Genomic DNA, 27,286 nt, shown 5'->3' with positions numbered 1-27,286 from the left:
TGATGGATCGGGAGGAACAGGAACCAAAACAACTTCTGGAACCGGAGGATCAGATTCAGCTACCACTACTGTACCATCTGGTTCTGGATCAGTATCAACCACAGTTGGAGGCTCTGGATCTGGATCTACCAGTGATCGAGGATCTGGTGGATCTACATCGCCAGGTTCTGGAGGTGAAACCACACAATCTGACGGCACACAAGGATCCACCACAGGCGGTCCTGGAACTGGAGGATCAACCACAGACGGAGGAGGATCTGATTCCGATTCAACCGCATACACTGGACTAAGTACAACCACTCAAGGATCTACAAAAACGACAAGAAAACGAGGATCACTTCCAACACTGACACCGATTTCGGCGGCTGATCAAGCAGTGATTGACGCTCAGAAAGCAGATGTTATGATCCAATTGGCTGGAATCATGGCTGGAGCATCATCAGGAAGCTCCTTGAACTCCAGCAGCTCACTTCTGAATCAAATCTCAAGTCTACCAGCGTCAGATCTAGTGGAAGTTGCTCAAAGTCTTTTGTCCAATACTCTGAAAATCCCGGGTGTTGGAAACATGACCAGTGTGGAAGTTCTTCAAACGTTGCAAAACAACATTGCCACCACAAACTCTGAATTGGCAGCAGAAATGAATAAAGTGATCACCCAGTTGGCTAATGTGAATATGACATCCCCTCAATCCATGAATTCGGTGTTGTCTTCTTTGGATTTGGCACTGAAAGGAAGTACAGTATACACGTTGGGAGCGTCGAGTACAAAGTCGACAGATGGAACGTATGCTGTGATTTTTGGATATGTTTTGGCATCTGGTTACACTCTGGTGTCGCCGAGGTGTACTGTAAGTTAGCAGCTCCAAGGGAAAGTTAATTAAGGCTTCTCGGTCGGGAAGTTCAGCCGACCGACCGACCGCCGACTAGCCGAGTTTGTGCATTCGCTTGTCATCATGTCAGTGTTTGCGTACACATCCCTTAATTTCACGACACACCATCATCAAATGCGGTCGGCGCGCCGACCAATCAGTCAGCTGATTTGGCGGTCGCTCGGCTAGAAACTTGATTCTCGTTGATTTCTGCATATGACCTTGTAGAGCAGAAAATTTCTTGTAATTCTGTCAAAAAAAACCAACTTTCTAAACCTTTTAGTAGCTGAGTTACAGCCATTTCAAATTTGGGAGGTTAGAGACGCAGTGTGTCTCGTTGTCTGCGTCTCTAGCTTGCGAAACTTTGAAGGGGTGTATCTCGGTTCCTACAAAGCCTAGAAAGTTAGATTTTTGACAGACCTGTAAGACATTTGTAGCTCTATATTCCCCAGAGATGGTCGGCAGTCGTTCGTCAAGGTCTGCGGTCGGGCACCGGTCGCCGATTTTCGACAAATGGAAGCCTCAAACTTAACGCGAGAACTGAGAATTTCAGCTGAGCATTTATGGAACCACAGTTTACCTAACTGGAGACACACGTGCATCCTACAAACAACAAGATGGAGATACTGTCACAGCAACGTCTCTCCTTGCTTCAGCTCTAGGAATTGAAGGATCGTATGCCACGAATGGAAGAACTGTTTCTGTGGATCAGGACAAAATCGAGCAGAAGAGATCACTGGTCTCTGGAAACATTATGGCCACTGTGAATGGAATTGGAGACGTTCAATCTGGAGTGTACACTTATAACGAAATGTATGTGACTGCGTGGAATGTGACTTATGACAATACGACTACTGGATCTACACCCCAGAAGAATACCTCCATGTCTTTCTACATTCCAGTTTCTGATGCTCAATTGACTCTTTTGGTAAGTTGATTTTTATGTGTGTCTGTTCATCCAGATGTCTTTCAGATTGAATCCGGAACTATGATGAAACTTCAGTCTACTCAGAAGGTGGCGGCGAAAGGATTGACTGTAACTACGACGTACGGAGGAGTGACTTATACAGTAACCTGTGGAAATGGAACTGCAAATTTTGTTGAAGTGGATACAGCGGATGCCATATTCTCGTACAACGCTCCAAGTTTTGAAGTGGTTGCTGCAGATGGATCATCAACAGCGAGCATCCAGAAAATGATTCAAATGCCGATTGTAGTGGAAAGTGAGTCATCTGAATATTATAATGGAAAATTTCCTGTAATTCTGAGAAAAAACCAACGTTCTAGGTCATCTAGGACCCGAGATACAGTCATTTGAAGTTCGGGAGGTTAGAGACGCAGTGTGTCTCGTTGTCTGCGTCTCTAGCTTACGAAACTTTGAAAGGGTGTATCTCAGCTTCTAGAAATCCTACAGAGTTAGTTTTTGGACAAATTTTAAGGAAATTTTTAGCTTAATATTCTCCAAAAATATGTACGCAAATGCACGAATTCGCTTGGCTAGTGTCGACTAGAAACTCTTTTCTATTTTGCTGACCTTATAGAGCAGAAAAATTCCCGTCAATCTGTCAAAAAACCAACTTTCAAGGCTTTCTAGGAGCCAAGATACAGTCATTTAGAGTTTGGGAGGTTAGAGACGCAGTGTGTCTCGTTGTCTACGTCTCTAGCTTGCGTAACTTTGAAGAGGTGTATCTCGGCTCCTAGAAGGCCTAGAAAGTTGGTTTTCTGATAGATTTAAAGGAAATTTTTAGCTTTATGCCAGAGAGTGTGATTCACAAAAACCAAAAATAAACAAAATTCCAGATGTGAACTTGAATATCTTCAACAAAACCTCCTCTCCACTTGTCTTCTCAGCCGCCGGACCCTACACCATGCGCCTCGTCTTCTCACCACAAGACATTGATCTTCCAGCTGTCTCTGCTCTCTCCCAAACCGTTTCTATTTCCACCTTATCACCAACTACCACCTACAGTAAGACTGACCTGCAAACTGCGATCTCTTCTCAATCGATGATTTCGGTTTCGGGAACGGTAGGGGTGGCTTTTAGCAAACTTCTCTGATTAATCGATTTTTTAGCTCTTCTTCGCCAAAGCCTCGTCCATCGATGTCACTGGATACACATTTTATGCTGATTCCACTGCGATTTATCTTCAAAACTCGGTGTCGACTGTTGTGATCAGTTCTCCAACTTACAACGTTGTTTCGTTGGCGTTGGGAGGTTACGGTATCCAAATCACAGCTGGAACCTATACATCTGGATCGCAGAGTCATACAGTGTAAGTTAGGATAGCAAGGGGTGAGGATTACTGTAAAAAAAACTTTTCAGATGTTTGACAACATTGTCATCATTTTGGAAAGTATTATATATGATAATTTTTAATATTTTTCAAAAATGTTTTTTCCGGAGAACACAAAGCCGGGAATTACCTTCAAAGCTGTCCAAAAACTAACTCTCTAGGAGTTTTAGAAGCTGAGATATACCCCTTCAAAGTTTCGCAAGCTAGATACGCAGACGACGAGACACACTGCGTCTCTAACTTCCCAGACTTCAAATGACTGTATCTCGGCTCCTAGAAGGCCTAGGACGTTGGTTTTTCGACAGAATTACAGGAAATGTTTTGCTCTACACGATATTCTGGAGCGTATTTTGAACTTTCAGAACTATGATGGAATTCTCAGACACCCAAAAAATGCGGATCGATGGTGGACTGATCATCAGAAACGGAACAAATGGATATGTCATCCAGAATGGACAGATCACAACAGAAGGAGATGTTTCTGGAACTCAAATCGACATTGTCCCTCAGAGTTTGATGAACCAAGAATCTCAGGAGCAGATTGCTCAGATTCTTAGTAACACTCAGGATTATCTTGAGAACAATGGAATGACAATGACAGAGGCTGAGATTAATGATGTAGGGTTTTTCAAATTTTCAAATTTTCAGTTCAATTATTTCTGACTTTCAGACATCCAACTCCCTTCTTTCTATTGCCAGCTCTCTCACATCGGCTCTAAAAGTTGCTCTTGACAATCCACTATCTTCTGATTTTGCTGCCAATCTCAAATACGCTACTGACAACTATGATGACCTGTATAATGTGCTCCCTAGTGATCCGGATAATATTGTGTATGTGGAAGAGATGACGCAAGAAGAATGGGCGGCCTATGTGACAAAGATGATTCAGAAGAATATTGCAAAGAACCTGGCTACACAGTTGGCATCCACTCTTGACACCCTGGAAAATACCTTGGCAGCTAGAGCGATCGCTGAAGGAAATTTGCCCTATGATTATTCGGTGAGCTTCTGGCATCCATAGCTCAGCGAACTCCAAAATTTCAGAACTACGTGGACGGTACTGGAATGGTTATTGTGATTGATGATGCTTCGAATATTGTGGGAAAGACGCAAACTTGTTCTGAATGGGCTATGACACTTCCGTCACCGGCTTCCTCGTTGAACAATGCGGAGATTCAGGACTCGACGTTGATTCAGGTTGGAATGGTTTGCTATAACACGAATCCAAGGACATATGTGGATAATTTTGATATGTTGGTGACATCTGGAGCATTGGAAGCGCATATCAAGGATGAGTACCAGAATCAGTTGAAGTGAGTTAGATTGGGAATGAGGATCACAACTATTCTTTTTTGCATATGACCTTGCTGAGCAGAAAATTTCCTGGAAATCGGTCAAAAAACCAGCTTCTATGCCTTTCAGGAGCCGAGATACAGTCATTTGAAGTTTGGGAAGTTAGATACGCAGTGTGTCTCGTTGCTTGCGTCTTCAGCTTGCCAACCTTCGAGTCACTATACCTCTGCTTCTAGATGAGCTAGAGCCATGAAGATTGAACATAAAAGTGCGAAATTTTATGGAGCACTTTTTGTCTTCACAAAAATTGGAAATTCAACGATCAATATGTTTCTAGAATTCTGATTTTTGGGTTTAAAAAATGAATTCCAAAAATATCAAAGTCTAGCTTCATTTTCGTTTTAAAAACCAACTTTCTAGACCTTATAGAAACCGAGTTACAGTCATTTAAAGTTTGGGGGGTTAGGGACGCAGCGTGTCTCGTTGCCTGCGTCTCTAGCTTGCGAAACTTTAAAGGAGTGTATCTCAGCTTCTAAAAATCCTAGAAAGTTGGTTTTTGAAGAGATTTTATGGTAATTGTTAGCTTCATATTCGCCAGAGAGACCGTTTGGTTTTTAGAATCATCAACTCCACCTCTCCAATTCTTGTCAACGGACGTGGAAGTTCTGACGACGCCGTTCTAACTTTGATGCAACAAGGAGACTTTGTCAGCTACCAAATCCTCGACCTCCACGCTTTCCAAACCACCAACTGGAACAATTCCCTTCAACTCGAACTCATTGCCTCTCAAGATTATGTGATCCCCAATAATGATGATACCTACCTGTTTTCTGCTTTCCAACATCTACCTGGACCAATGTATACGAACTATGAATGGATGTTTGAACTGAACTCTCTGAATACAACCAGCAACTATTTTATAACCGCTGGGAATTTGATAAATCAAACTGGATTGTTCTATGTGGGAATTGGAAAACGAAATGAGACAACTAGAACCAATGAGAATAGCACGGATATTGTAAACTATGGAATGTTCGATAATAAGCAATGGTCGTTTGCCAGAGAGGTTCCAATGGATTATCAAATCACTGCAATCAGCAAAGGATGCTATTTCTATCTCAATGAAACTGATTTGTTCAATTCTGCTGGAATGTGGCCGTTGGATGGAAAAGGAATGCAATTTGTGAACTGCTCCACAGACCACTTGACATTATTCTCTGTGGGATCCTTCAACCCAACCATCGATGCAGATTTCCACTACAAATACGTTGTTAATGAGATTGAGAAGAACGTCAAAGTCATGATCACCGCGATTTTCCTATTCATTGTTTACGGATGCCTCACGCTCAATTCAATCATCTCTGGAAGGAAAGATGCGTCAAAAGGAAGACTCCGATTCCTATCCGACAATGAGCCACATGATGGATACATGTATGTGATTGCCGTGGAGACTGGATACAGGATGTTTGCGTCGACGGATAGTACGATTTGCTTCAATTTGTCTGGAAATGAGGGAGATCAAATTTTCCGATCGTTCAAATCGGTGGAAGATGGCGATTGGGAGTATCCCTTCTCATGGGGAACTACTGATCGATTTGTAATGACTACTGCCTTGTGAGTTTGCAATTCTCAAAAAATTTAACCGGCCGACCAACCGCCGACCCGACCGACCGATAGTCGACCGAATTCGGACATTTGCGTACGCAGCATTTAAGTTCAAAAAATATGAAAATGCGTAGTGCGTCGTAAAATAAAATACTGTGTACCAAAACACTCTCAAATGGACGCGCAAATGCACGAATTCGGTTGACTAGAAACGATTTTTTTACGATTTTTTTTATTTTTGCATATGACCTTGTAGAGCAGAAAATTTCCTAAAATTCTGTCAAACAATCAACTTTCTAGGCCTTCTAGGAGCCAAGATACAGTCATTTGAAGTTTGTGAGGTCAGAGACGCAGTGTGTCTCGTTGTCTGCGTCTCTAGCTCGCCAACTTTAAAATCGCTACACCTCGGCTCCTAGATGAGCTAGAACCATGAAAATTGGACAGAAAAGTGTGAAATTTCATTTTTCTCTTTGTGGGAATTCGAAATTTTCGAGATCCATATATTCCTAAAATTCGTCTTTTTTGGGATTTGAAAATAAACGGACTTTTATGAATTCGTAAAATATCAAAGTCTAGTTTTATTTAGCTCTAAAAACCAACTTTCTAACTCATCTAGAAGCCGAGATACAGTGATTTCAAGTTTGAGAGGTTAAAGACGCAGTGTGTCTCGTTGTCTGCGTCTCTAGCTTGCAAAACTTTAAAGGGGGTGTATCTCGGCTTCGAAAAAATCTTAGAAAACTGTTTTTGGGACGGATTTGAAGGAAATTTTCAACTTCATATTCTGCTTTTTTTTTCACCAAACGGAAGCTTTACTAGACACACTAATTGAAAGATATGTGTTTCCAGCCCCCTTGGATCCCTGGAATACATGAGAATCTGGATTGACGACGCCGGACTTGACCATCGAGAGTCGTGGTACTGTAACAGGATCATTGTCAAAGACCTCCAAACCCAAGAGATCTATCATTTCCCATTCAATAATTGGCTCGGAACTAAAAACGGAGATGGAGAAACTGAACGATTGGCCAGAGTGGATAACAAGAGACGATTTTTGGATGAATCAATGAGCATGCACATGTTGGCTCAGACCATTTCTTGGTTTGCAATGTTCACAGGAGGAGGAAATCGGTTGAGAGATCGGGTGACAAGACAAGATTATTCCATCAGTATCATTTTCTCGATTGTGATGATTTGTATTTTGAGTATTGTGATTCTCCGGAACGACGACTCAATTATCAGCGACTCTAAGAGCATCTCAGAATTCACCTTCACCGTAAAAGATATCATTTTTGGAATTGTTTTCGCTCTTCTCATTACCATCATCAACACTTTCCATATCCTTATTTGCGTCAAATCTCGCTCCTACAGTGAACATTATTATCTCAAGAAACGGAAACACGAGGAACCAACATTCAAAGATTCTTCGGGCTCCTGGAGTGTTTTCGTTGCTGGAATAGCTCGTGCGCTTCTCGCTTTCCCGATCCTCATGGGGTTACTGTATGTGGCTGGAGACGGAATGAGTTTGATGGATGACTTTGCCAACGCGTTCTACATTCGATTCTTGATTAGTTTGGTGGTCTGGGCGGTGGTTTTCGAACCAATCAAGGGGATGATCTGGGCGTTCTTCATTTTGAAAACCAGCAAGAGTCATAAGATAACCAACAGGTTGGAAGAGGAGTTTTTGAAAGTGAAGCCAGCAGAAACTTTCCAAAGAAACCCATACGGAAAAATTGAAAAAGAGCTTGGAACTGTGATAGCTGATGTGACCAAACTTCGGGATACAGAGAATCGAAAAATGAGAGATGAGCAATTGTTTATCACGATTCGCGATATGCTATGCTTCTTCGCTTCGCTGTACATCATGGTTATGCTCACGTTTTATTGCAAGGATCGTCATGGGTACTACTATCAGTTGGAGGTAAGGAACCGAGTTTTAGATCCTATTTACCTGAGTATTGGGAAGATGTTATATGTCATTTTATCAGCGACATTAGTAGTATATCTTAACTTAGACCCAATAGTTCAGTGGAGCGCACTTGCAGAAACTTTGAAAATTATTCGTTTTAAAATTGATTCCGACTAAACTGATAGTTCCAGATCAATTACATTTAAAATCAAATGTCTATCTCTAAAACTAAGCGCGTTATAACAAATGTCCACTAGAGCGCACTTACGATTTGAGCTCTTGTCATACAGAGTCGAATCTTAATATATATGTGCATTTTGAGCTCAATTATCTCGGCTCCTATAAGAGACATCAAAAATAAATCAATTGATAAAATATTGCTGGTATTATAATGAATATTTTATCAGTTGACAGATTTTTGATATCTCTCATAGAAGCCGAGATAATTTAGCTCAAAGCGCCGACGTAGTGTGAGCTTCATGAGAGAAAGTGCGGTATTTACGCTCCAGCTCAATTATCTCGGCTCCTACAAAAGATATAAAAAACGTCAACTGATAAATTGTTCCTTATAATATTATCAATATTTTATCAGTTGACAAAATTTTGATACCTCTCGTAGGAACCGAGATAATTGAGTCGAAAGTTCAAGAATATGGTGACCTTCTATTAGAACAAATACGGAATTATTTTAAGCTTGAATTTTTCAGATGAGCACCATCCTGAACATCCCTCAAACCAACTACGGAGACAACACCTTCATGTCGATCCAAAACGCCGACGACTTCTGGGATTGGGCTCGTGATTCTCTGGCCACTGCTCTTCTCGCCTCCTGGTACGACGGAAATCCTGCGTATGGAATGAGAGCTTACCTGAACGATAAGGTATCCAGAAGTATGGGGATAGGAACGGTACGACAAGTGAGAACGAAGAAAAGTGCACAATGTGAAGTGGTGAAACAGTTCAAGGACTACATCAATAATTGTGGAGAGGAGCTGACGGAAGAGTGAGATTTTTGTGTTATTTTCAATCGGATTGATAGAAACGGGTATATCTTTAGACATAAAAATTGGTAGAAATATAATTTTACATTCGATTCAAAGCTAGAAAAAGCTTTCAAAGCGATACCTCAAGTCTAGGTGTTGTTATGATTGTCCAAAGAGCAACTTTGACAAGCACTGACTTTGACAACTCACAGTTCAAATTTGAGCCCGGTACAAAGATTTACTCAATATATATGCTAGTTCAAACGTTTCAGCAACGAAGAAACGACACTGTACATGCAACCTGGTTGGACCGTACTGGAAACAGAGAATGGAACAGATGCAACCGATGAATACACTTACAAAACTGCCAAAGAACTTTCGACGAGCTCGGTTTCCGGATTTCTTGGAAGCTATGAAGGAGGAGGATACACAGTGAGCATGTCTGGAACCCAAGCGGATATCATCGCTCTGTTTAACAAGCTAGACAAAGAAAGATGGATCGATGATAGTACTCGAGCAGTGATCATTGAATTCTCCGCCTATAACGCACAGATCAATTACTTCTCGGTGGTCCAGCTACTTGTTGAAATCCCAAAATCTGAAATTTATCTTCCGAACAGTTGGGTCGAGTCCGTGAGGCTTATCAAATCGGAAGGATCAGATGGAACTGTTGTGAAGTACTATGAGATGTTGTATATCTTCTTCTCGGTTTTGATATTTGCCAAAGAGGTGTTGTGTTACATCTATGGAAGATACAAGGTTATAACCACAATGAAGCGAACGTTGAATCCATTCAAGATAGTTTATAAGTTGGTGTTGGGGTGAGTTTTGCAGCTGCACAGTCGGTCGGCTGTCGATTGGCTAGAAATTTAATGCTTTTTGATTTTTGCAACTTTTTTGAACTTGTAGAGCAGAAAATTTCCTGTAATTATGTCAAGAAACCAACTTTCCAGGCCTTCTAGGAGCCGAGTTACAGTCATTCGAAGTTTGGGAAATTAGAGACGCAGTGTGTCTCGTTGTCTGCGTCTCTAGCTTGCGAAACTTTGAAGGCGTGTATATCAGATTCTAAAAATCCTAGAAAGTTGGTTTTTAAACAGATTTGGAGAAAATTTGTTGCTTTATATTCTCCAAAGATATTTTTTACAACATCATTTCCAGCGAATTCTCTCCCTGGAACTTCATGGATCTTGTCGTTGGAGCTCTTGCGGTGGCTTCAGTATTCGCTTACACAATCCGTCAAAAGTATACCAATCAAGCGATGGAGGACTTCAATGCCAAAAACGGCAACGCCTACATCAACCTGACGATTCAACGAAATTGGGAGATCATATTTAGCTATTGTCTTGCTGGAGCAGTATTTTTCACCTCTTGCAAAATGATCAGAATCCTGAGATTCAATCGAAGAATCGGAGTTTTGGCGGCAACGTTGGACAATGCTTTGGGAGCGATTGTATCCTTTGGAGTCGCATTTTTGTTCTTCTGCATGACATTCAATGGTGTTCTTTATGTCGTTCTGGGGAACAAAATGGGAGGGTGAGTATCTTTTACTCGTGGAATAATTCTAATTAGGGCTTCTATTCGGTCGGGAAGTTTAGCAGACCGAACGAAAAAACGCACGAGTACAGTCCGCGCGCCGACCGATCGGTCAGCTCGGACGGCTGTCAGACAGCTTTCGGTAGATTCTTTCAGATTTTTGCATATGACCTTGTAGCGCAGGAAATTTTCTGTGATTCTGCCAAAAAATAAGCTTTCTAGGCCTTCTAGGAGCCAGGATACAGTCCATTGAAGTATGGAAGGTTAGAGACGCAGTGTGTCTCGTTGTCTGCGTTTCTGACTTGCGAAACTTTGAAATGGTGTATCTCAGCTTCTAAACATCCTAGAAAGTTGGTTTTTTGACAGATTTGGAGGAAATTCTCGGCTTTATATGGTTTGGCGCTTGGTCGGGAAGTTTAGCAGACCGAACGAAAAAACGCACGAGTACAGTCCGCGCGCCGACCGATCGGTCAGCTCGGACGGCTGTCAGACAGCTTTCGGTAGATTCTTTCAGATTTTTGCATATGACCTTGTAGCGCAGGAAATTTTCTGTGATTCTGCCAAAAAATAAGCTTTCTAGGCCTTCTAGGAGCCAAGATACAGTCCATTGAAGTATGGAAGGTTAGAGACGCAGTGTGTCTCGTTGTCTGCGTTTCTGACTTGCGAAACTTTGAAAGGGTGTATCTCAGCTTCTAAACATCCTAGAAAGTTGGTTTTTTGACAGATTTGGAGGAAATTCTCGGCTTTATATGGTTTGGCGCTTGGTCGTCGGTCGCTGATTTTCGACCTACCAACACGAAAACCTTAATCCCTAAACTTCAGATTCCGAAGCTTGATCTCCACATTCCAAACTTCACTGGCTGGAATGCTCGGAAAACTTGATGTGGTTTCTGTTCAACCGATTTCCAAATTTGGTATTTTTTTCAAAATTTCCGACTCTTCAAAATTATGATTTCCAGCGTTCGTGGTCACTATGATCTATATGATCGTTGGATCGAAACTAGTGCTTCAACTCTACGTCACCATTATCATGTTCGAATTCGAGGAGATTCGTAATGATAGTGAGAAGCAGACCAATGATTATGAGATTTTGGATCATATTAAGTATAAGGTGAGGTCTACAGTAAGCTTCATGTGGATGAGAAACTTAGCCGACCGACCGTCCGTCGATCAATCCATCAGCTCCGTCGGCTGTCGCTCGGCTAGAAACTTGACTCTTTTTGATTTTCGCATATGACTTTGTAGAGCAAAACATTTCCTGTAAATCTGTCAAAAAAACAATTTTTTAAGCTTTCTAGGAACCGAGATACACCCATTTGAAGTTTGGGAGGTTAGAGACGCAGTGTGTCTCGCCGTCTGCGTCTCTAGCTTGCGAAAATTTGAAGGGGCGTTTCTCAGCTTCTAGGAATCCTAGAAAGTTGGTTCCTGGATAGATTTGAAGGAAATTTTCAGCTACATATTCTCCAAAAATGCCGACTTAGGAGTGAGAAGACGAACACGACAAACTTTTTTCTAGTTTTAGGCCAAACGCCGTCTCGGCCTCCTCGAGCCAAAAGACTTTGCTCCAGTGTCCATTGCTGACACTCAGAAAGACTTCCGTCTATTCCACAGCGCCGTCGCCAAAGTCAATCTCCTTCATCATCGAGCCAATCGAATGCTCCAAACCCAAGGTCAATATCAGAACCAGACCATTATCAACTACACATTAAAGTATGATCCACTGGCGGCAATCGAGAAGGATGGACCGAAACGATTCCAAAAATGGCGGTTGAACGATATGGAGAAGTTCTAATTTTGTGGGATGGCGAGATGTTAAACTATGAAACTGTGAAACAAAAAATAAATTCCTTGTTAATAATTCTTTATTCTTTTGGATCAGTAAGATCAAGAGAGCTCAGCAATGATCACATGCGCATCCACTATCATTTTTGTTCTCCTTATCATCTCTATCTTCTTTTGTCTTCTTCTCCGGAAGAGTGTGCCCTCTACAATGCTCCGTCTCATGCTCCTCTGGCTCCCATGTCGATGGATCGTCGTAGCGACGAGGTGGAGTGTAGATGCAGCAGCAGTTGGATTTCAGACGACCCATGTGTTCATTGTCTGAAACAAAGTTCTAAAATTTAGGAATCGAAAAATTCGAAAATACAAAATTTCAAAAACCCAAAATTCAGAAATTCAAAATATCAGAGATTCAGAAGTTCAGAAATTCAGAAAAATCAGAAATTCAAGAATTCAGAAATTCAGAAATTCAGGATTCCTAGATTTCTAGATTCTGAGATCCTGAAATTCCTACATTCTTAGATTCCTAGATTTCTAGATTCTGAGATTCTGAGATTCTGAGATTCTGAGATTCTGAGATTCTGAGATTCTGAGATTCTGAGATTCGGAAATTCTGAGATTCTGAAATTCTGAGATTCTGAGATTCTGAGATTCTGAGATTCTGAGATTCTGAGATTCTGAGATTCTGAGATTCTGAGAATCTGAGATTCTGAGATGCTGAGATTCTGAGATTCTGAGATTCTGAGATTCTTAGATTCTGAGATTCTGAGATTCTGAGATTCTGAGATTCTGAGATTCTGAGATTCTGAGATTCTGAGATTCTGAGATTCTGAGATTCAATGACAAGCTCCTACCTACAACACCTGCTCCCCAGGTGACATGAGGACGTGGATTCGCAGATCTTAAACGGAGCACAAGTTGCTCAGCTGGCTGCTCCTGCTCCTGAGCCACTTCTTCTTCTTCCACTTGACACGTGGTGGTTAGTCCAGTGATACGTGACATTTTGAAAGAATTGATGGATTTTGAATAGAGAAATATTATTACTTCTTTTCCACGTTTACCGTAACCCTCTTGTTTTTTTCTCGTCCTAGTTTTCAGTTTTTTTCCTCCCCCTTAAGAACCTTTTCCAGCTATTACTAGCTTTTGGGAGTCAATCCATTCTACTGCACCCCATTTGCGTGTTTATTTCGGTTAGCCATGGCTTCCTCGCTCGACAACCACTTGGATCAAGACGGAATGTGCTCGGTGTACTCAATGCCACCATCCGAGACAAATTGCTCGATAAGCGAAGTGTTGGCCAAAGAGATTATTGCCGTCAATGAGGTGTCTGATGATCGTAAGGATTTTTAGAAGTTGGCGATGGTAGCTGGGAGGGGGGGGGCGTATATTTTAAAATTCAGCGCTTCTGAAAATATTGAATCGGAAAAATTTATTTTCAGATGCCGAAATGTCTATCTATTCTGCGCCAAAGTCGGAGACCAATGTGACCATCAGTGACGTGTTCCGCCCGTGTCCAGATGTTCAGGAATTCGTTCAAGCGACGGCTCAGGAGCTCACTGCATCGGTTTACTCGGTCCCAAAATCTGAGACCAATGTGACCATCAGTGACGTGTTCCGCCCGTGTCCAGATGTTCAGGAATTCGTTCAGGCGACGGCTCAGGAGCTCACTGCATCGGTTTACTCGGTCCCAAAATCTGAGACCAATGTGACCATCAGTGACGTGTTCCGCCCGTGTCCAGATGTTCAGGAATTCGTTCAGGCGACGGCTCAGGAGCTCACTGCATCGGTTTACTCGGTCCCAAAATCTGAGACCAATGTGACCATCAGTGACGTGTTCCGCCCGTGTCCAGATGTTCAGGAATTCGTTCAGGCGACGGCTCAGGAGCTCACTGCATCGGTTTACTCGGTCCCAAAATCTGAGACCAATGTGACACTCCGACAAAAGTTCCAAAGATGTGGAGATTGTGAGTTGCTGAGCTAGCTGACTTAAAGCCTCTTACCCATACCTTTCCAGTGGCTAAGGTCCTTGACTACTCCATCTACACTACCCCACTCTCCGAGACCAACGTAACCATGCCAGAAGCCCCATTTAGCTATTCTGAATACACTACTCTCAAATCTGAAACCGACGTCACCATGGCCGATTTCCGAGCTATCGCTTCCTCATCCGAGTACACTGCCAAACCGGCTGAGGCATTTTTCGATAACACTGCTTACGTAGAACATCTTCAAGTGGAACTCGGAATTCCGGATAGCAAAGTGATTGGATTGGAGTGTAGCAATATGTCGATTGCGAAGATTATCGATTCGAATGAGTGTTTGATGAAGCTGGAGAACTTCGTGCCGGTGCCAATGGGCTTTGATCAGCTGCCTGAGCCGAGTACTTATAATTTGGCCATGCAGGCGACTGGTAAGTCACGATATTTTAAAAAAATTTGACAAAAAAATATGGGAACTTTTCAGACAAATCTGTCGAGAGCTACCTTCTCCACTCGTCCAACGCCAGCTCCATCCACCATGAGATTTGATATTTGAATTGAACTGAGATACATGTCAAAATGGCAATTGTCTTTATGAAGATTTCTATTTTTATTTTTCTTTTTATAATATTCACATTTTTTTGGTCCAGTTGGTTTGCGGGAAATTAGAAAATTCAAGTGTCAATCAACAATTTGGGAAATTAGGACAAAAACTAATTTCCAAAGTCCTCTTCCTCCCTAGCCACTTTAGTTTTTAACGATTTTTCAATTGAAACACAAGTTTTTGAATTTAAATTTTTTATTAGATAATCAATTTTTTTCTAAATAAAACTGAGAATTTCAAAATCGAAGTGAAAAATTGGGAAAAAAAATAGAAGTGAAAAATAGGGGGCCAAAAAATCGAAGTGAAAAATTCGGAACAAAAAAATCGAAGTGAAAAATTGGGAACAAAAAAAAGATGTGAAAAAATGGGGGCCAAAAAATCGAAGTGAAAAATTGGGAACAAAAAAATCAAGGTGAAAAATTAAGAGCAAAAAAATTGAAGTGAAAAAATGGGGGCAAAAAATCGAAGTGAAAGAATAGGAATAAAAAAATCAAGTTGAAAAACTGGGTATTAAAAAAATCGAAGATAAACATTTTAAAATTTTCATTGATCTATAAAAAGGTTATATCATTAGTAGTTCAAAATCCGCGAGTATTCAAAGCCAGTTATTTGATGGTGTTCTCCGAGCCAGCGTCGCGTTGAGTGATCTGAAAATTTTGAATCCAAATCGATGACTACCAACTTTTGACTCCTTACACTATCAACAAGAATATCGCGTTGGCGCTGAAGAACATCGATTCGCTGGACCAGAATATTATGCTCAGAATTTGGACAAATTTTGTGGACAACGACTCCTTTTGCAGACTGAAATTTTGATTTTATTGAATACCGTAAACACTCTGTTAGAGTGCCACCCGAACAGTCAAATTTAGCCCAGATATCTATGTTCCTGTAAGAGATATAAAAAAGCGGTCAACAGATAAAATGTTTATCATAATATCACCAATATTTTTTTTTAGTTGACCACGTTTTGATAACTCTCACAGAAACCGAGATAATGTGCCCCAAGTTTGAAAGTTAGGAGGGTCACTCTAGGAGGACTCCTAGCTTTCAACTTTGAGTTGATTGATCTCGGTTCCTGAAAGAGATAACAATAAGGAGTCAACTAAGAAAATATTTATGATTTTATGATAAACATTTTATCAGTTGATTACTATTTGCTATGTCTTACGGGAACCGAGATATCTGGGCTCAAAGTTGACGGTTTGGGTGGCACTCCATTCAAACTCACCAATTCCTTTACCTTCTCTTGCAGAGCCATCTTCTCAGTCTTCTCTTTCAAACACGTTTGTTCCGTTAGCTTCCTTGTCATCTTTTCCTCTCTCCATGCATCCTTCACGATCTTTTCAGCCGCCTTCATCTCATTCTCAAACCTTTTTCGTTTTTCGGATTCTTGTTTGATCATGTTCTTCAATTCATCCAACTGATTGTTTTGCTCCTCCAACTTCTTTTTCTGATCCTCTACTTCTCGTTGCAATTTTTTGATGTCCTGATTCTTCTCTTCAAGCATTTGGACTCCTCGTTTTTTGAGATTACTGTACTTGCGATTTACGGTTTGGATCTCTTCGTCTTTCTGGGTCAGTTGGTTTTGAAGTTTGCGAATTTTGAGCATTCCAGAGACTTCTTCCATGTCGACTTCGGCTTGTAGCATTTCATTTTCTCGATCTTTCTCGGCCAATTTCTCCTGGAGATTTCTTTTTTCAGCGTTCCATGCCGCCCATTTCTGTGTCCAACCCTCCGTAGTCAAAGTGTAGAGCATTTGCTGCTTGAGCATCTCGCTCATAAGAGCATTCTTCTCAGATTCCATCATTGTTACCTGCTTCTCCATTATCTGCTGATGATTTGACTTGATTTTGATAAAGAAGACATCGATTTGTTGCAGAGCAATTTTGGCGTTTTCCAGCTTTTCCTCTAATTCCATTTTCTCTTCCAGTATCTTGTTCTTCTCAGTCTCTCTTCTCTCTAAAACTCCCAATATATTCATGAGTCTTGAGAACAAATCATCCATCTGCTCGTCTGTTTTATAGCTCTCCTCTTTCAGCTCGCAAATTTCAGATTCCAATTTCGAAATCTTCAAATCCTTCTCCTCGTCTTCTTTCTTCTTCTCCTCCAGTTTCTCCTCCAACTCCTTCATCTGAACCTTCATCGCATCACACGTGGCAACCAGCTCCTCATACGACGTTTTCTCGATTAAAATCGAAGTCTCTCCAATGTTCGTCTTATCGTCCTCATTGTTGATGGTCTCGCTGGCAATGAAAGATGGCTCAATATTGAATGACCTGGAAAATTTTTTAAAGGGGATATTGAATTTTAAATTTACCATAAATGTCGCGGGCCGGGCCGGTAGAGGAATTTTTACTGGCCCGGCCCGGCTGGGCTGGCCCGGGTTTTTAAGGCAAAAATTTTTAAGAGTCATTTTTTGAGAGAAAGCTGGATTTTTGGGAACATTTTATCAAATTTTTTTTTGTTTTAAGGTTAAAGAAGGGTCATGGGATTCATTTCGTGTTTTAAAATGATTATTTTGACAAAAATGTATCAAAAATTAACAGAAATTTTTTGAAATATTCGGGACCCGGGCCGAGCCGGGCCGAGATTTAGCAAGTAAAAAATTTACCATTCTCCGTTCAATGCATCGTCGTAGTCGAGCCATGCGGCTTTGTTCGAGTTTTGGTCCTTTGGACTGTCTCCACCAACTGGCATTTTTTTGAATGAACGAAATATCAAGGAATATAATTTTTGTGGTTTTATTAAGATTTTGGACCATTTTGCGTGGAATTTTTTTCTCAGAATTTCAGAGCAAGTCCCTGGATTAACTATCGCGTCGGCACGTGGTGACCTAGAAAACTCATCTTACAAAAATTAGGCCACCACCTTAAAATGACCTAAAAACACACCAGACAGACCAATTACAGGCCGAAAAAAATAGTGGCCCAGAAAACTCATCTTGGAAAAGTTAGGCCACTATGTAAAAATCACCTAGAAAACCACACCAGGTGAATATCTGACCATTTCAAGGCCAAAACAGTGCTTGGCCTAGAAAACGCAATTTGCAAAAGTTAAGCCATAACGTTAAAATGATCCAAAAACACACCAATCACTTGCTAACGATTCCTCATACTCAGCTTGAATTCTTTGAATACCGTATAATTTCAGACACCCCCCCCCCCCCTAAAATGTTTCTCATAATATCGGCAACATTTTATCAGTTTATCCCTTTTTGATATCTCTCACAGGAACCAAGATAAATGAACTTAAAGTTGGCATGGGGGGAGGGGGACTTTGATTTGATGAGAAAGTTTGGGGTTTCATTTTGTTATTTTCTCGAGGTCAAAAATTAGATCCACTGCCATTTTCTGTCAATATCTTTTGATATCAATCACGTTCCTCTATGGGTGTTTGTGTGTAGATGAAAATGAGAGAAAAAGAGAGATTCATTTTGTTTTCGTCGAGATTTTTTATAATTCACTCTACTTGTCTCGGTAAGACAAGTAGAGTGAATTTTCAGGTGATATATGTATTGATTTTTTTGTTTACTAGTTTTTTAGGGTTAAGTCTTTGATTAACTGTCCTCATTTGTTTCCCTTTTTCCGACATTGAATTACCGTTGGCACTCTAATAGAACGCCACCCTTCACTTTCAAATTTGAGCTCACTTATCTCGGTTTCTTTGAAAGATATCAAAATGTGGTCAACTGACAATATATTTTTGATATAAAGATTGACATTTTATCAGTTGATCACTTTTTGATATCTTTCACAGGAACCGAGATATATGAGCTCAAAAAATTGTTCATTTCCAGGATATGTTATGCGGTATCAAAACTCCGATCACCTTACTGGCTCTGTTGTTTCTAGCATCATGTGTTGATTCTGAAAGTTTCGGGTGCGTTAATTTCTTTTTTCTGGAATTCCAGTTTTTTTTCGAAGTTTCAGAAACCGAGTTACCCGATCAGATGATGTCAAAAAAGAACCACAAGGAGGATCAATTTTCAAAATTCGAACTACAGTATTCTTCTTCATTTATGGCTTTCTTGTGCTTTTGGCGTTTATTGGATTCTTGGTTTGGCGACTTCGAAGGTCCAAGTTTCAAGCGAGGAACAGTAAAATGTGAGTAGATTCGCTAATCCTTCATCTTCTAAAATTTCAGGCATTTCGAAAACATTTGCCAGGAGTTGGATGGGAGTGAAGACCCGGTTCCAGAATCCATGAAAGACGCGCCTATAAATGATAAAATCGATTATCTACCGTATAAAAAGAATTACGAAATCGCAAAAGAGAATTTGGAAAAAGGTCCTGTTTTGGGACATGGAATGTTTGGGGTGGTCAAAAAGGGATACCTCAAAATGGCGGATCCAAAAACCGAGGATGAGCAAAAAATGAAATTGGAAGTTGCAGTGAAATGTGAGCTTTAAAATGAGGTCTCTGTTTCGGTCGGTCGAAAACCGATCTACTGCCGTCTGAGCCAATTCGGTCAGCTCGGTCGGCTGTCACCCGGCTAGAAACTTGACTTTTCATTTTCGCATGTAACCTTAAAGAGCAGAAAATTCCTTGCAATTCTGTCAAAAAACCAACTTTCTAGATCTTCTAGGAACCGAGATACACCCATTTGAAGTTTGGGAGGTTAGAAACGCAGTGTGTCACGTTGTCTGCGTCTCTAGCTTGCGAAACTTTGAAGGTATGTATCTCGGCTTCTAAAAATCCTAGAAAGATGGTTTTTGAACAGATTTGAAGGAAAATTTCCGCTTAATATTCCCCAAAACTAACACTCAAACGCTCTCTGGCGTGTTGACGATCACAGATCCAGTCGACAGTCGGTCGGTTGGCTGAATTTCCTGACCAAATGGAAGCGTTACTCTGAAATTCTGAAAATTTAACAATTTCTATTTATTTCAGCCGTCAAAAATACATATGCCTTGGACCAAATCAGTATGCTAGCCGCTGAACTTCGATTGATGTGTGCAATTGGGAAATTCCCAAATGTTTTGGCACTAGTTGGTGCGGTCACCTCGGAATTGAGGAAGTGAGTAGACCAGCTTATATTTTCAGAGTTCAAAAAAACTTAAAATTTTCAGAGGACATCTTCTAATTGTGACAGAATATATAGATCAGGGAGACTTGCTAGAGTACGTCAGAAAGCACCGTCACCTCTTCGAAGATCATTTGGTACCGGATAAAACTGAACCAGTCAGCTATCTGACCCCATTGAGCGCTAAGAGGAAAACGTATCATTTTAAAAATGAAGAAGGGGAGACGGAGAAAGCGATTAGTCAGAATTTGGACTCATTGACGACTTCAGACTTGCTTTCGTTTGGATTGCAAATTGCTAACGGAATGCAATATTTGTCCACGATTCCGGTAAGCTTATCAGGCAATAAACAGTTCACAATTATCTAAACGACATGAAAACGGATATCACGAACTGACATAGCTTGAAAAACAATAATTCGTTGAAAAGACCGAATTTTTCAAAAAAAGAGTTTCAGCTAGTACACCGAGACTTGGCTCTTCGAAATGTCCTTCTTAAAAAGAACAAGACCATTCGGATAGCAGACTTTGGAATGGCAAGAAAGTATGATGACAAAACATATTATAAGTGAGGCAAGGTGCTTAGACACCTCAATTCAACACAAAATGTAACCAAAATTTTTCTTAAGACAATCTTCCAAAGAGGTCCCAGTTCCTATCCGTTGGATGTCTCCAGAAGCTGTCCACAACATGAAATTCACTCAGCAATCCGATGTTTGGTCATTTGGAATCTGTCTCTACGAGCTTTTTACACTTGGTGGTCTTCCATATCCTACCATTGATAATGAAGATATCTATGTTTATATTCAAAGTGGAAGACGTTGCTTGCAACCTGATCATTGCCACGTGGAGTTGTAAGATATCAAAGCTCAATTATCTCGGTTCCTATAAGAGATATCAAAAAAGTTTCAGCTGTTAAATTGTTCATGATAATATCAGCAATAATTCATCAGTTGATAGATTTTTAATACCTCTCATAGGAATCGAGACAATTGAGCTTGAAGTTGACGGTTACGGTGGGCTTCTATTCGAGCAAGTACGGTAACTACACTCCAGCTCAAATATCTCGGTTCCTATGAGAGATATCAAAATTCTGTCAACTGATAAATTGTTAATCATAATTTCAGCAGTATTTGATAAGTTGACAGATTTTCGACATTTTTAGAAAGAACCCAGATAATTGAGCTCAAAATTTCAGATACGATCTCATGAAATTATGTTGGAATGCCAAACCAGAACTGCGACCAACATTCACTCATATCGTAGAGTATTTTGTGGAGCATATGAAAAAGTCCGCGGAGCATGTAAGTTGCTAGAAACTTTTAAAAAACGCGCAAAAATGAATTTTTAGGTTTATGACTTTGTGGAAGACATGCTCCGATTGGAAGCGGAAAGCCAGAGGAAGTTGGATGATTGGATAAGAATTAATCGGTCGGAAGCTTCTGAAGTTGATCTTAAATCTGTTTAGCTTGTTTTATTTTGTACAAATCAATAAAAATTTGAACGTTTTTTTACAGAAATCCAAAAAATCGCAACAAAAAAATTCATAAAAGAAGAAGAAACATTTCTGAATTTCTGAATTTCTGAATTTCTGAATTTCTGAATTTCTGAATTTCTGAATTTCTGAATTTCTGAATTTCTGAATTTCTGAATTTCTGAATTTCTGAATTTCTGAATTTCTGAATTTCTGAATTTCTGAATTTCTGAATTTCTGAATTTCTGAATTTCTGAATTTCTGAATTTCTGAATTTCTGAATTTCTGAATTTCTGAATCTCTGAATTTCTGAATTTCTGAATTTCTGAATTTCTGAATTTCTGAATTTCTGAATTTCTGAATTTCTGAATTTCTGAATTTCTGAATTTCTGAATTTCTGAATTTCTGAATTTCTGAATTTCTGAATTTCTGAATTTCTGAATTTCTGAATTTCTGAATTTCTGAATTTCTGAATTTCAAGTTCAAATAGTTTCTGTATTTCCAAATATCTAGATGTCCGTCTCCATTAGAGCAAACAAGAGAGGCCCTTTCCCCGTGTTTCATCTCTAATTTGCTCTTGAGCAACCATCAGCCAAACTATTTGATTTTCTCTGAACTTGTAGTATCTGTTGCCTGGCGCAAAAAGTTTCACTCCAACAAAACATCACTTTTTGCAGTTACTTGTCAGAAGATTAAACTAAAATTCAACGCATTCTCTTTTCTTTAATTCTCCCGATACAATACACCGTATCAATTACGTCAAATGGCATTGATGCCTCTATTTTTTGATTGATTAGGTAATAGAGAAAAAAGGATTTCCGTTTTCTCTTTGGTTTGATTTTCTCTTCTTGTTCTTCTATTTCTTTTTTTCGATTATTATATTTTTTAACCTGTGAATGGATAAATGGAAATTCGATTAATATGAGGGGTTCCCTTATTATAATCACCCTCGTCACATGTGCTTATTCCGTACCCATATCAAAGTGAGTGGCATTTATTATAAACCTGTAATAGAAGGGCGGGCGGGCGGGCGCGCACACACACGCGCACAGACACACACACACACACACACACACGCACACACACACACACACACACACACACACACACACACACAGTCAAGTTTAAAATCAGATATCTCAACTTCTCTGAAAGATATAGAAAACGTTTCAACTGATATAATAATTTTGATAATAAGATAAACATTTAATCAGTTGACAACTTTTTGATATCTCACAAGGGAAGTGTTTTCAGACAGTGTTTGAGAATTTTTTCAAAATTGGTACACATATACTTTCAGACATGGTCAATAACGAGACGACTTTTTTTCGTGCCCCTCGGTACCTAGAATCTGAAAAAAACGCGTCTGAAATTTCACCTCTGTTAAAGCATTAAAAGCGTGAGCGCGATCTCCCCCTTTCTTATACAAATTGTGGGAGCAGTGAGGAACAGCAAGTGTGGTGTAGTGGTGAAGAGGGATGGTGGTAACTGACAAGGGTTAGTTCGATCCCTCTTTTCCCAATTTGTTTTCTGTTTTGTTTTTCTGATCTTGCTGGAAATCTCAAAATGTGTCAAAACCTTTAGAAAAAATTTCCATTCAGATTTTTATTAATTTTGAAAAAAAATTTTTGACTTGTTTCGAAAAAAAAACCCAAGAATCATTTTGAAATTTTCTTGTTAGAACTGCTGGAAAACCACCTTTAATCAAATTGTTAGTCAGGACCACCCAGATTTGCTCAGTTTGGATGCGGAAAAGTAATAAATTAGTCAGAAATTATGTAAACCTATGTTTTTACAAGATTTGAGTGCTACTGGGTGATTACCGATGGCCTACGATCCATTAAAATTTTGAAAGAAAGCACATATTTGTGATTTCCAAAAACATTTAGAATGCCAAATTTCATGAAAAGACTCATTTTATCGGGTTTTTTTTCGTTTAGAAATCATTTTAGCACATTTGAAAATTTTTCAAAAAATTGTAAAAATTTCCAAAGGGGGTACCCCATGGCGACTTTTTTTCAAAAAAATTTTTTTTTGAAAAATGAGGCTACTTTCTCAGATTGTAGAGAAACCTTCAAAAGTACGATTTACATTCGAGAAACTCCGAACAACTGTTATTAACCCCTCCGAAAATTCACTCCAAAAGTGAGAAATTAGCACTGAAATCACTTTCAGAGCCCATAACTTTTTTGTGAGGGGCAAGGGGCAAAAAATAAAAGCAGCGCTGTGATCAGCGTGTCCAAAAGTACCAATGACCAAAGTTTGAACAAATTCTCAACCACTGTCTGAAAGCACTTCCCTTGTCAGTCAGAAAGCCTTTATATCACAAGTTCTACAGTATGTAGGCTTCAAACAACCTCAATATTATTTTAGGACCCGAAGATACCGAAGAAACATTTTCACCGACGCTACTCTGAAACAAAACAGATGGATTCTGTTCTTTTTCCTCTATGGTGTTCTTATCATGTTGTTCGTGGTTCTGTGTATGTTATGGACAGTTCGCAAAAGAAGACAAAGTCAATCATCAGTGAATAATGATAGGTGAGTTTCAATTTGAATTTCCGCAAACACAATAGCGTCAAAATACAGACAAAAATCACGAAAACGTTCCTTACGCCTCAAGTTTGAGGTTTCAGGAACATACCTGCACTTTGAGCTTATATATCTTGGTTCCTGTTACAGATATCAAAAATAAGTCAACTAACAAAATGTTAGTTATATTATGATAAACAGTTTATCAGTTGACCACTTTTTGATATCTCTTACAGGAACCGAGATATTTGAGCTCAACGTTGAAAGTTAAAAGAGTAAGTCAACCGTAACTTGTAAGAGAAGAGGTCCCACATTGCTAATTTAAAAGTTATTCATCTCGCTTCCTGTGACAGATATCAAAAAGTAATAAACTGGCAAAATGTTGGTGATATTATGATAAATCATACATCAGTTGACAAAATTGTGATATCTTATACAGGGAACGAGATAAATACGCTCAAAGTTTAGCGGCAGGTTTTCTAATAAGAGTCTCGGATGCCCTTTTTTATGGGCCCTCCTAATTCAGGTTTTATGATACTGTCCAAGATTGAAACGATTGGACTCTAAAGAGTTTCCAAAGTTTAAGAAAAATCAATTTCAGCCCTGAAAACGACACTCCCAATAACAGTCAAAACAATCATCAACGAGAAGATATCACAATGGAAACGATAACGCAGCTAGAGGAAACTGAACCTCTCTTGAATACACAACAAGAAAACGAAGAATGTCCTTCTGACTTACTTTCGGGTCCAATCAACGAACGCATCGATTATCTCAAATTTGACGAGTCTCGCGAGATCAAAAGAAGCAATATAAAGATGTTCAAGCCAATCGGAAATGGGCAGTTCGGAGCGGTTCATATAGGTCTATTGAAGAGATCAAACACAACGTGGGAAAAGGGACCAACGCTTCCTGTGGCTTTAAAACGTATGTTTTTAGATTTCCGCAAAACCTGAAATATAAGGGCCCTCACACTGTCAACTTCGGTATTTATTGTCTAAAAAAGACGAATTGCAGGTCCTATACATCATTACAACGCGGCAAATTTGCAATTGACTTACGAAGAACTTAAATTAATGTGTGCGATTGGAAAGCATCCTAATGTGATTTGCCTTATTGGAGGTGTCGTCAATGGCTTGCAAAAACAGTAAGGATCTGGAAAAATTGAATTGTGTATTTTTCATATTCAGAGCAGAAACTTGGATTGTTTCCGAGTATGTTGAATGCGGGGACCTTTTGGAGTTTTTGCGAAAAAGCCGAGACATTTTCGAAAATAAGCTGATCAGCTCGCAAAATGGATATATGGTTCCTACAAAGAAGTTGTACCTGTCAAAAGAAGAACCAGAGAATGGAAAGGCGAAATTATCAACATATGATCTTCTTTCGTTTGCCTATCAAATTGCAAATGGAATGGATTATTTGGCAAAGATTAGGGTTTGTTGAGCTCGATTAACTTTGAACTCAATTATCTCGATTACTGCAAGGGATATCAAAACTTTGACAACTGATAAATTATTTATCACAATATCAGCAGTATTTTATCAGTTGACAGATTTTCAATATCTCTAATATGAACCGAGATAATTGAGCTCAAAATTGACATCCGTATTTTTTCTAAACGAATGTTACAGTTGGTTCATCGTGACTTGGCTCTACGTAATATTCTTATCAACAAGAACAAAACAATTCGAATTGCGGATTTTGGCTTGGCTAGAAAAAATAATAAAGGATACTACAGGGTGAAACACATGGAAACCCATCTTCCATATTACTATAGTTCCCCGGAAAGTTGGGATACTCAAAAATTCAATGAGAAATCAGATGTTTGGTCATTTGGCGTTTGTTTGTATGAGATTTTTTCGCTGGGAAAAGAACCGTATGCAGATGTCAAAGAAGTCCAAAATAGTAAAAACGATTTGATGGTTTACTTGAAAGCTGGGAATCATTTATCGAGACCCGAGTTTTGCCATCCAGAAGTGTGAGTTGGAATCTGTTATCGAGGGGCAATAATAGTGAACTTTCAGGTACAAAGTGATGGAATTGTGCTTCAATCTCGACGTCGACGTTCGTCCAAACTTTTCTCTCTGCTTAGAATACTTCGCGGAGCATTTGAGTACCGCAGCAAAACCCGTGAGTGTTTAGAACTACAGTATTCCCTCTAGAAGACTCCCACCAACTTTGAGCTCAATTATCTCAATTCCTGTAGAAGATATCAAAAATGTGTCAACTAATAAAATCTTTATCATAACATCGCCAATATTTTCTCAGTTGACAGAATTTTGATGTCTTCTATAGACAGCGAGATAATTAAGAGCAAAGTTGGCAGTTTCGATTGCCTTCTATTTCGCTCACTATGAGTTCAATTATTAGGTTGATACGAAAGTTTCTTTTGATTTTGGTAAAACTTTTGATCACATTTTTCTCTAAGCGGATGGGGTTAGATCAATGAAAGTAATGTCCACGAGCATCGATAGTTGTCTGCCAACGCTTCAGTTTTTGATTCCATCGGCTCAGAACGACGAGGGCTGCGATTCAAAAAGTGGGTCAACTCCTTTTTGGTGTCATCTTTTCACTTGAGGTTTTTTCTATCAAGATGACGTTTAAGTGCCTCAATGTATCCAAAAGGTCAAGGTCTGGAAAATACAGACGGTACAAAAGAATAGTCCAACCGAACGACATGAATTTTTGGCTGATACCTCTAGTCACGGGAGATCTCAAATTGTCGCGCTGGAAGAACCCTTCGACCCAGTTCTTGAAGTTGTCATGACACTTTAATCCGGTCACAATACTTGGTTGACTAACAGACATTGCCTTTGACATTTCACAAATGGTTTGCCATCCCATTGACCAGATATCAATTCTCAAAGTTAAACATTTAAAATTGAAAGAAATTTTTGCATCAACCTAATATCTCGGTTCCTATAAGAGATATGAAAAATTTGAAAACTGATAAAGTATTGGTGATGTTATGATAAATAATTTATCAGTTGACAAATTTCTGATATCTTACACAGGATTCGAGATAACTGAGCTCAAAGATGACGGTTCTGGTGGGCTTCTATTGAGGGTATATAGTGTTTTCTGTAAGGTATAGTTTTTCAGTTATTTGAAGAAATCGAGCATAATTTACAATTGGAGGCAGAGAAGCAACGGAAGCTGTCTGATTGGGTTCAAGATGATGATGATGATGATGAATAATAATTTTTTGGACAATTTTGGGACATGTACAAATTTACTATCGAGATCAATTGATTTTACGGCGTAAAACTTGTTTATTAGAATATAAAGTTGTTATAAAGTTTTTATTTTATGGTTCTTAAATTTTTTTTCAAATAGCTTCGCCCTGAAGACAAAAAAACAAGGCCATCTCGGCTTGCAACTTCTGGACGGAAGTTGAGGGGGGCTCGGCTTT

At 39.6% G+C, this 27,286-nt stretch overlaps 6 protein-coding genes across 6 annotated transcripts in view; 4 read left to right on the top strand and 2 right to left on the bottom strand.

The window, feature by feature from the left end:
• Cbr-lov-1 overlaps positions 1–12,274 on the top strand; it is a gene marked incomplete at both ends in the record, with an annotated part of 13,633 nt that extends 1,359 nt beyond the window's left edge. The window contains 16 exons of the mRNA XM_002629970.1: positions 60–847; positions 1,422–1,796; positions 1,842–2,091; positions 2,669–2,895; positions 2,942–3,141; positions 3,525–3,780; positions 3,833–4,162; positions 4,207–4,475; positions 5,074–6,069; positions 6,907–7,978; positions 8,674–8,969; positions 9,222–9,770; positions 10,108–10,482; positions 11,305–11,396; positions 11,442–11,593; positions 12,005–12,274. Of these exons, the coding sequence (XP_002630016.1) occupies positions 60–847; positions 1,422–1,796; positions 1,842–2,091; positions 2,669–2,895; positions 2,942–3,141; positions 3,525–3,780; positions 3,833–4,162; positions 4,207–4,475; positions 5,074–6,069; positions 6,907–7,978; positions 8,674–8,969; positions 9,222–9,770; positions 10,108–10,482; positions 11,305–11,396; positions 11,442–11,593; positions 12,005–12,274 (6,497 nt within the window). The remainder of the gene's footprint in view (positions 1–59; positions 848–1,421; positions 1,797–1,841; positions 2,092–2,668; positions 2,896–2,941; positions 3,142–3,524; positions 3,781–3,832; positions 4,163–4,206; positions 4,476–5,073; positions 6,070–6,906; positions 7,979–8,673; positions 8,970–9,221; positions 9,771–10,107; positions 10,483–11,304; positions 11,397–11,441; positions 11,594–12,004) is intronic.
• Positions 12,275–12,376: 102 nt separating this feature from the next.
• Positions 12,377–13,215, bottom strand: CBG13382 (the record flags this gene model as incomplete). The annotated part of the gene is made up of 2 exons (XM_002629971.1): positions 12,377–12,582; positions 13,116–13,215. Coding segments are annotated over 2 exons (306 nt in total), but the record flags the coding sequence as incomplete, so codon positions are not given.
• A 243-nt stretch (positions 13,216–13,458) lies between these two features.
• On the top strand, positions 13,459–14,789 carry CBG13383 (the record flags this gene model as incomplete). Its single annotated transcript, XM_002629972.1, has 4 exons — positions 13,459–13,597; positions 13,701–14,225; positions 14,276–14,671; positions 14,725–14,789. The coding sequence occupies 4 exons, from the start codon at positions 13,459–13,461 to the stop codon at positions 14,787–14,789; spliced, it is 1,125 nt and encodes a 374-aa protein (XP_002630018.1).
• A 660-nt stretch (positions 14,790–15,449) lies between these two features.
• On the bottom strand, positions 15,450–17,544 carry CBG13384 (the record flags this gene model as incomplete). The annotated part of the gene is made up of 4 exons (XM_002629973.1): positions 15,450–15,491; positions 15,541–15,648; positions 16,076–17,123; positions 17,459–17,544. 4 exons carry the CDS (start codon positions 17,542–17,544, stop codon positions 15,450–15,452), a joined length of 1,284 nt encoding a protein of 427 aa, XP_002630019.1.
• A 1,102-nt stretch (positions 17,545–18,646) lies between these two features.
• On the top strand, positions 18,647–21,336 carry Cbr-kin-16 (the record flags this gene model as incomplete). Its single annotated transcript, XM_045241859.1, has 9 exons — positions 18,647–18,756; positions 18,777–18,950; positions 18,991–19,244; positions 19,737–19,863; positions 19,916–20,198; positions 20,327–20,436; positions 20,498–20,722; positions 21,067–21,172; positions 21,220–21,336. The coding sequence occupies 9 exons, from the start codon at positions 18,647–18,649 to the stop codon at positions 21,334–21,336; spliced, it is 1,506 nt and encodes a 501-aa protein (XP_045095161.1).
• Positions 21,337–23,383: 2,047 nt separating this feature from the next.
• On the top strand, positions 23,384–27,072 carry Cbr-kin-15 (the record flags this gene model as incomplete). The annotated part of the gene is made up of 8 exons (XM_045241858.1): positions 23,384–23,487; positions 23,716–23,883; positions 24,476–24,801; positions 24,892–25,021; positions 25,065–25,308; positions 25,506–25,852; positions 25,899–26,004; positions 26,977–27,072. The coding sequence occupies 8 exons, from the start codon at positions 23,384–23,386 to the stop codon at positions 27,070–27,072; spliced, it is 1,521 nt and encodes a 506-aa protein (XP_045095160.1).
• Positions 27,073–27,286: the final 214 nt, after the last annotated feature.

The sequence above is a fragment of the Caenorhabditis briggsae genome, assembly GCF_000004555.2.
Source record: "Caenorhabditis briggsae complete genome, chrII, whole genome shotgun sequence".
Taxonomy (NCBI): domain Eukaryota; kingdom Metazoa; phylum Nematoda; class Chromadorea; order Rhabditida; family Rhabditidae; genus Caenorhabditis; species Caenorhabditis briggsae.
The sequence above is the reverse complement of the archived record's forward strand: the minus strand, read 5'-3'. Positions and strand labels throughout refer to the sequence as shown.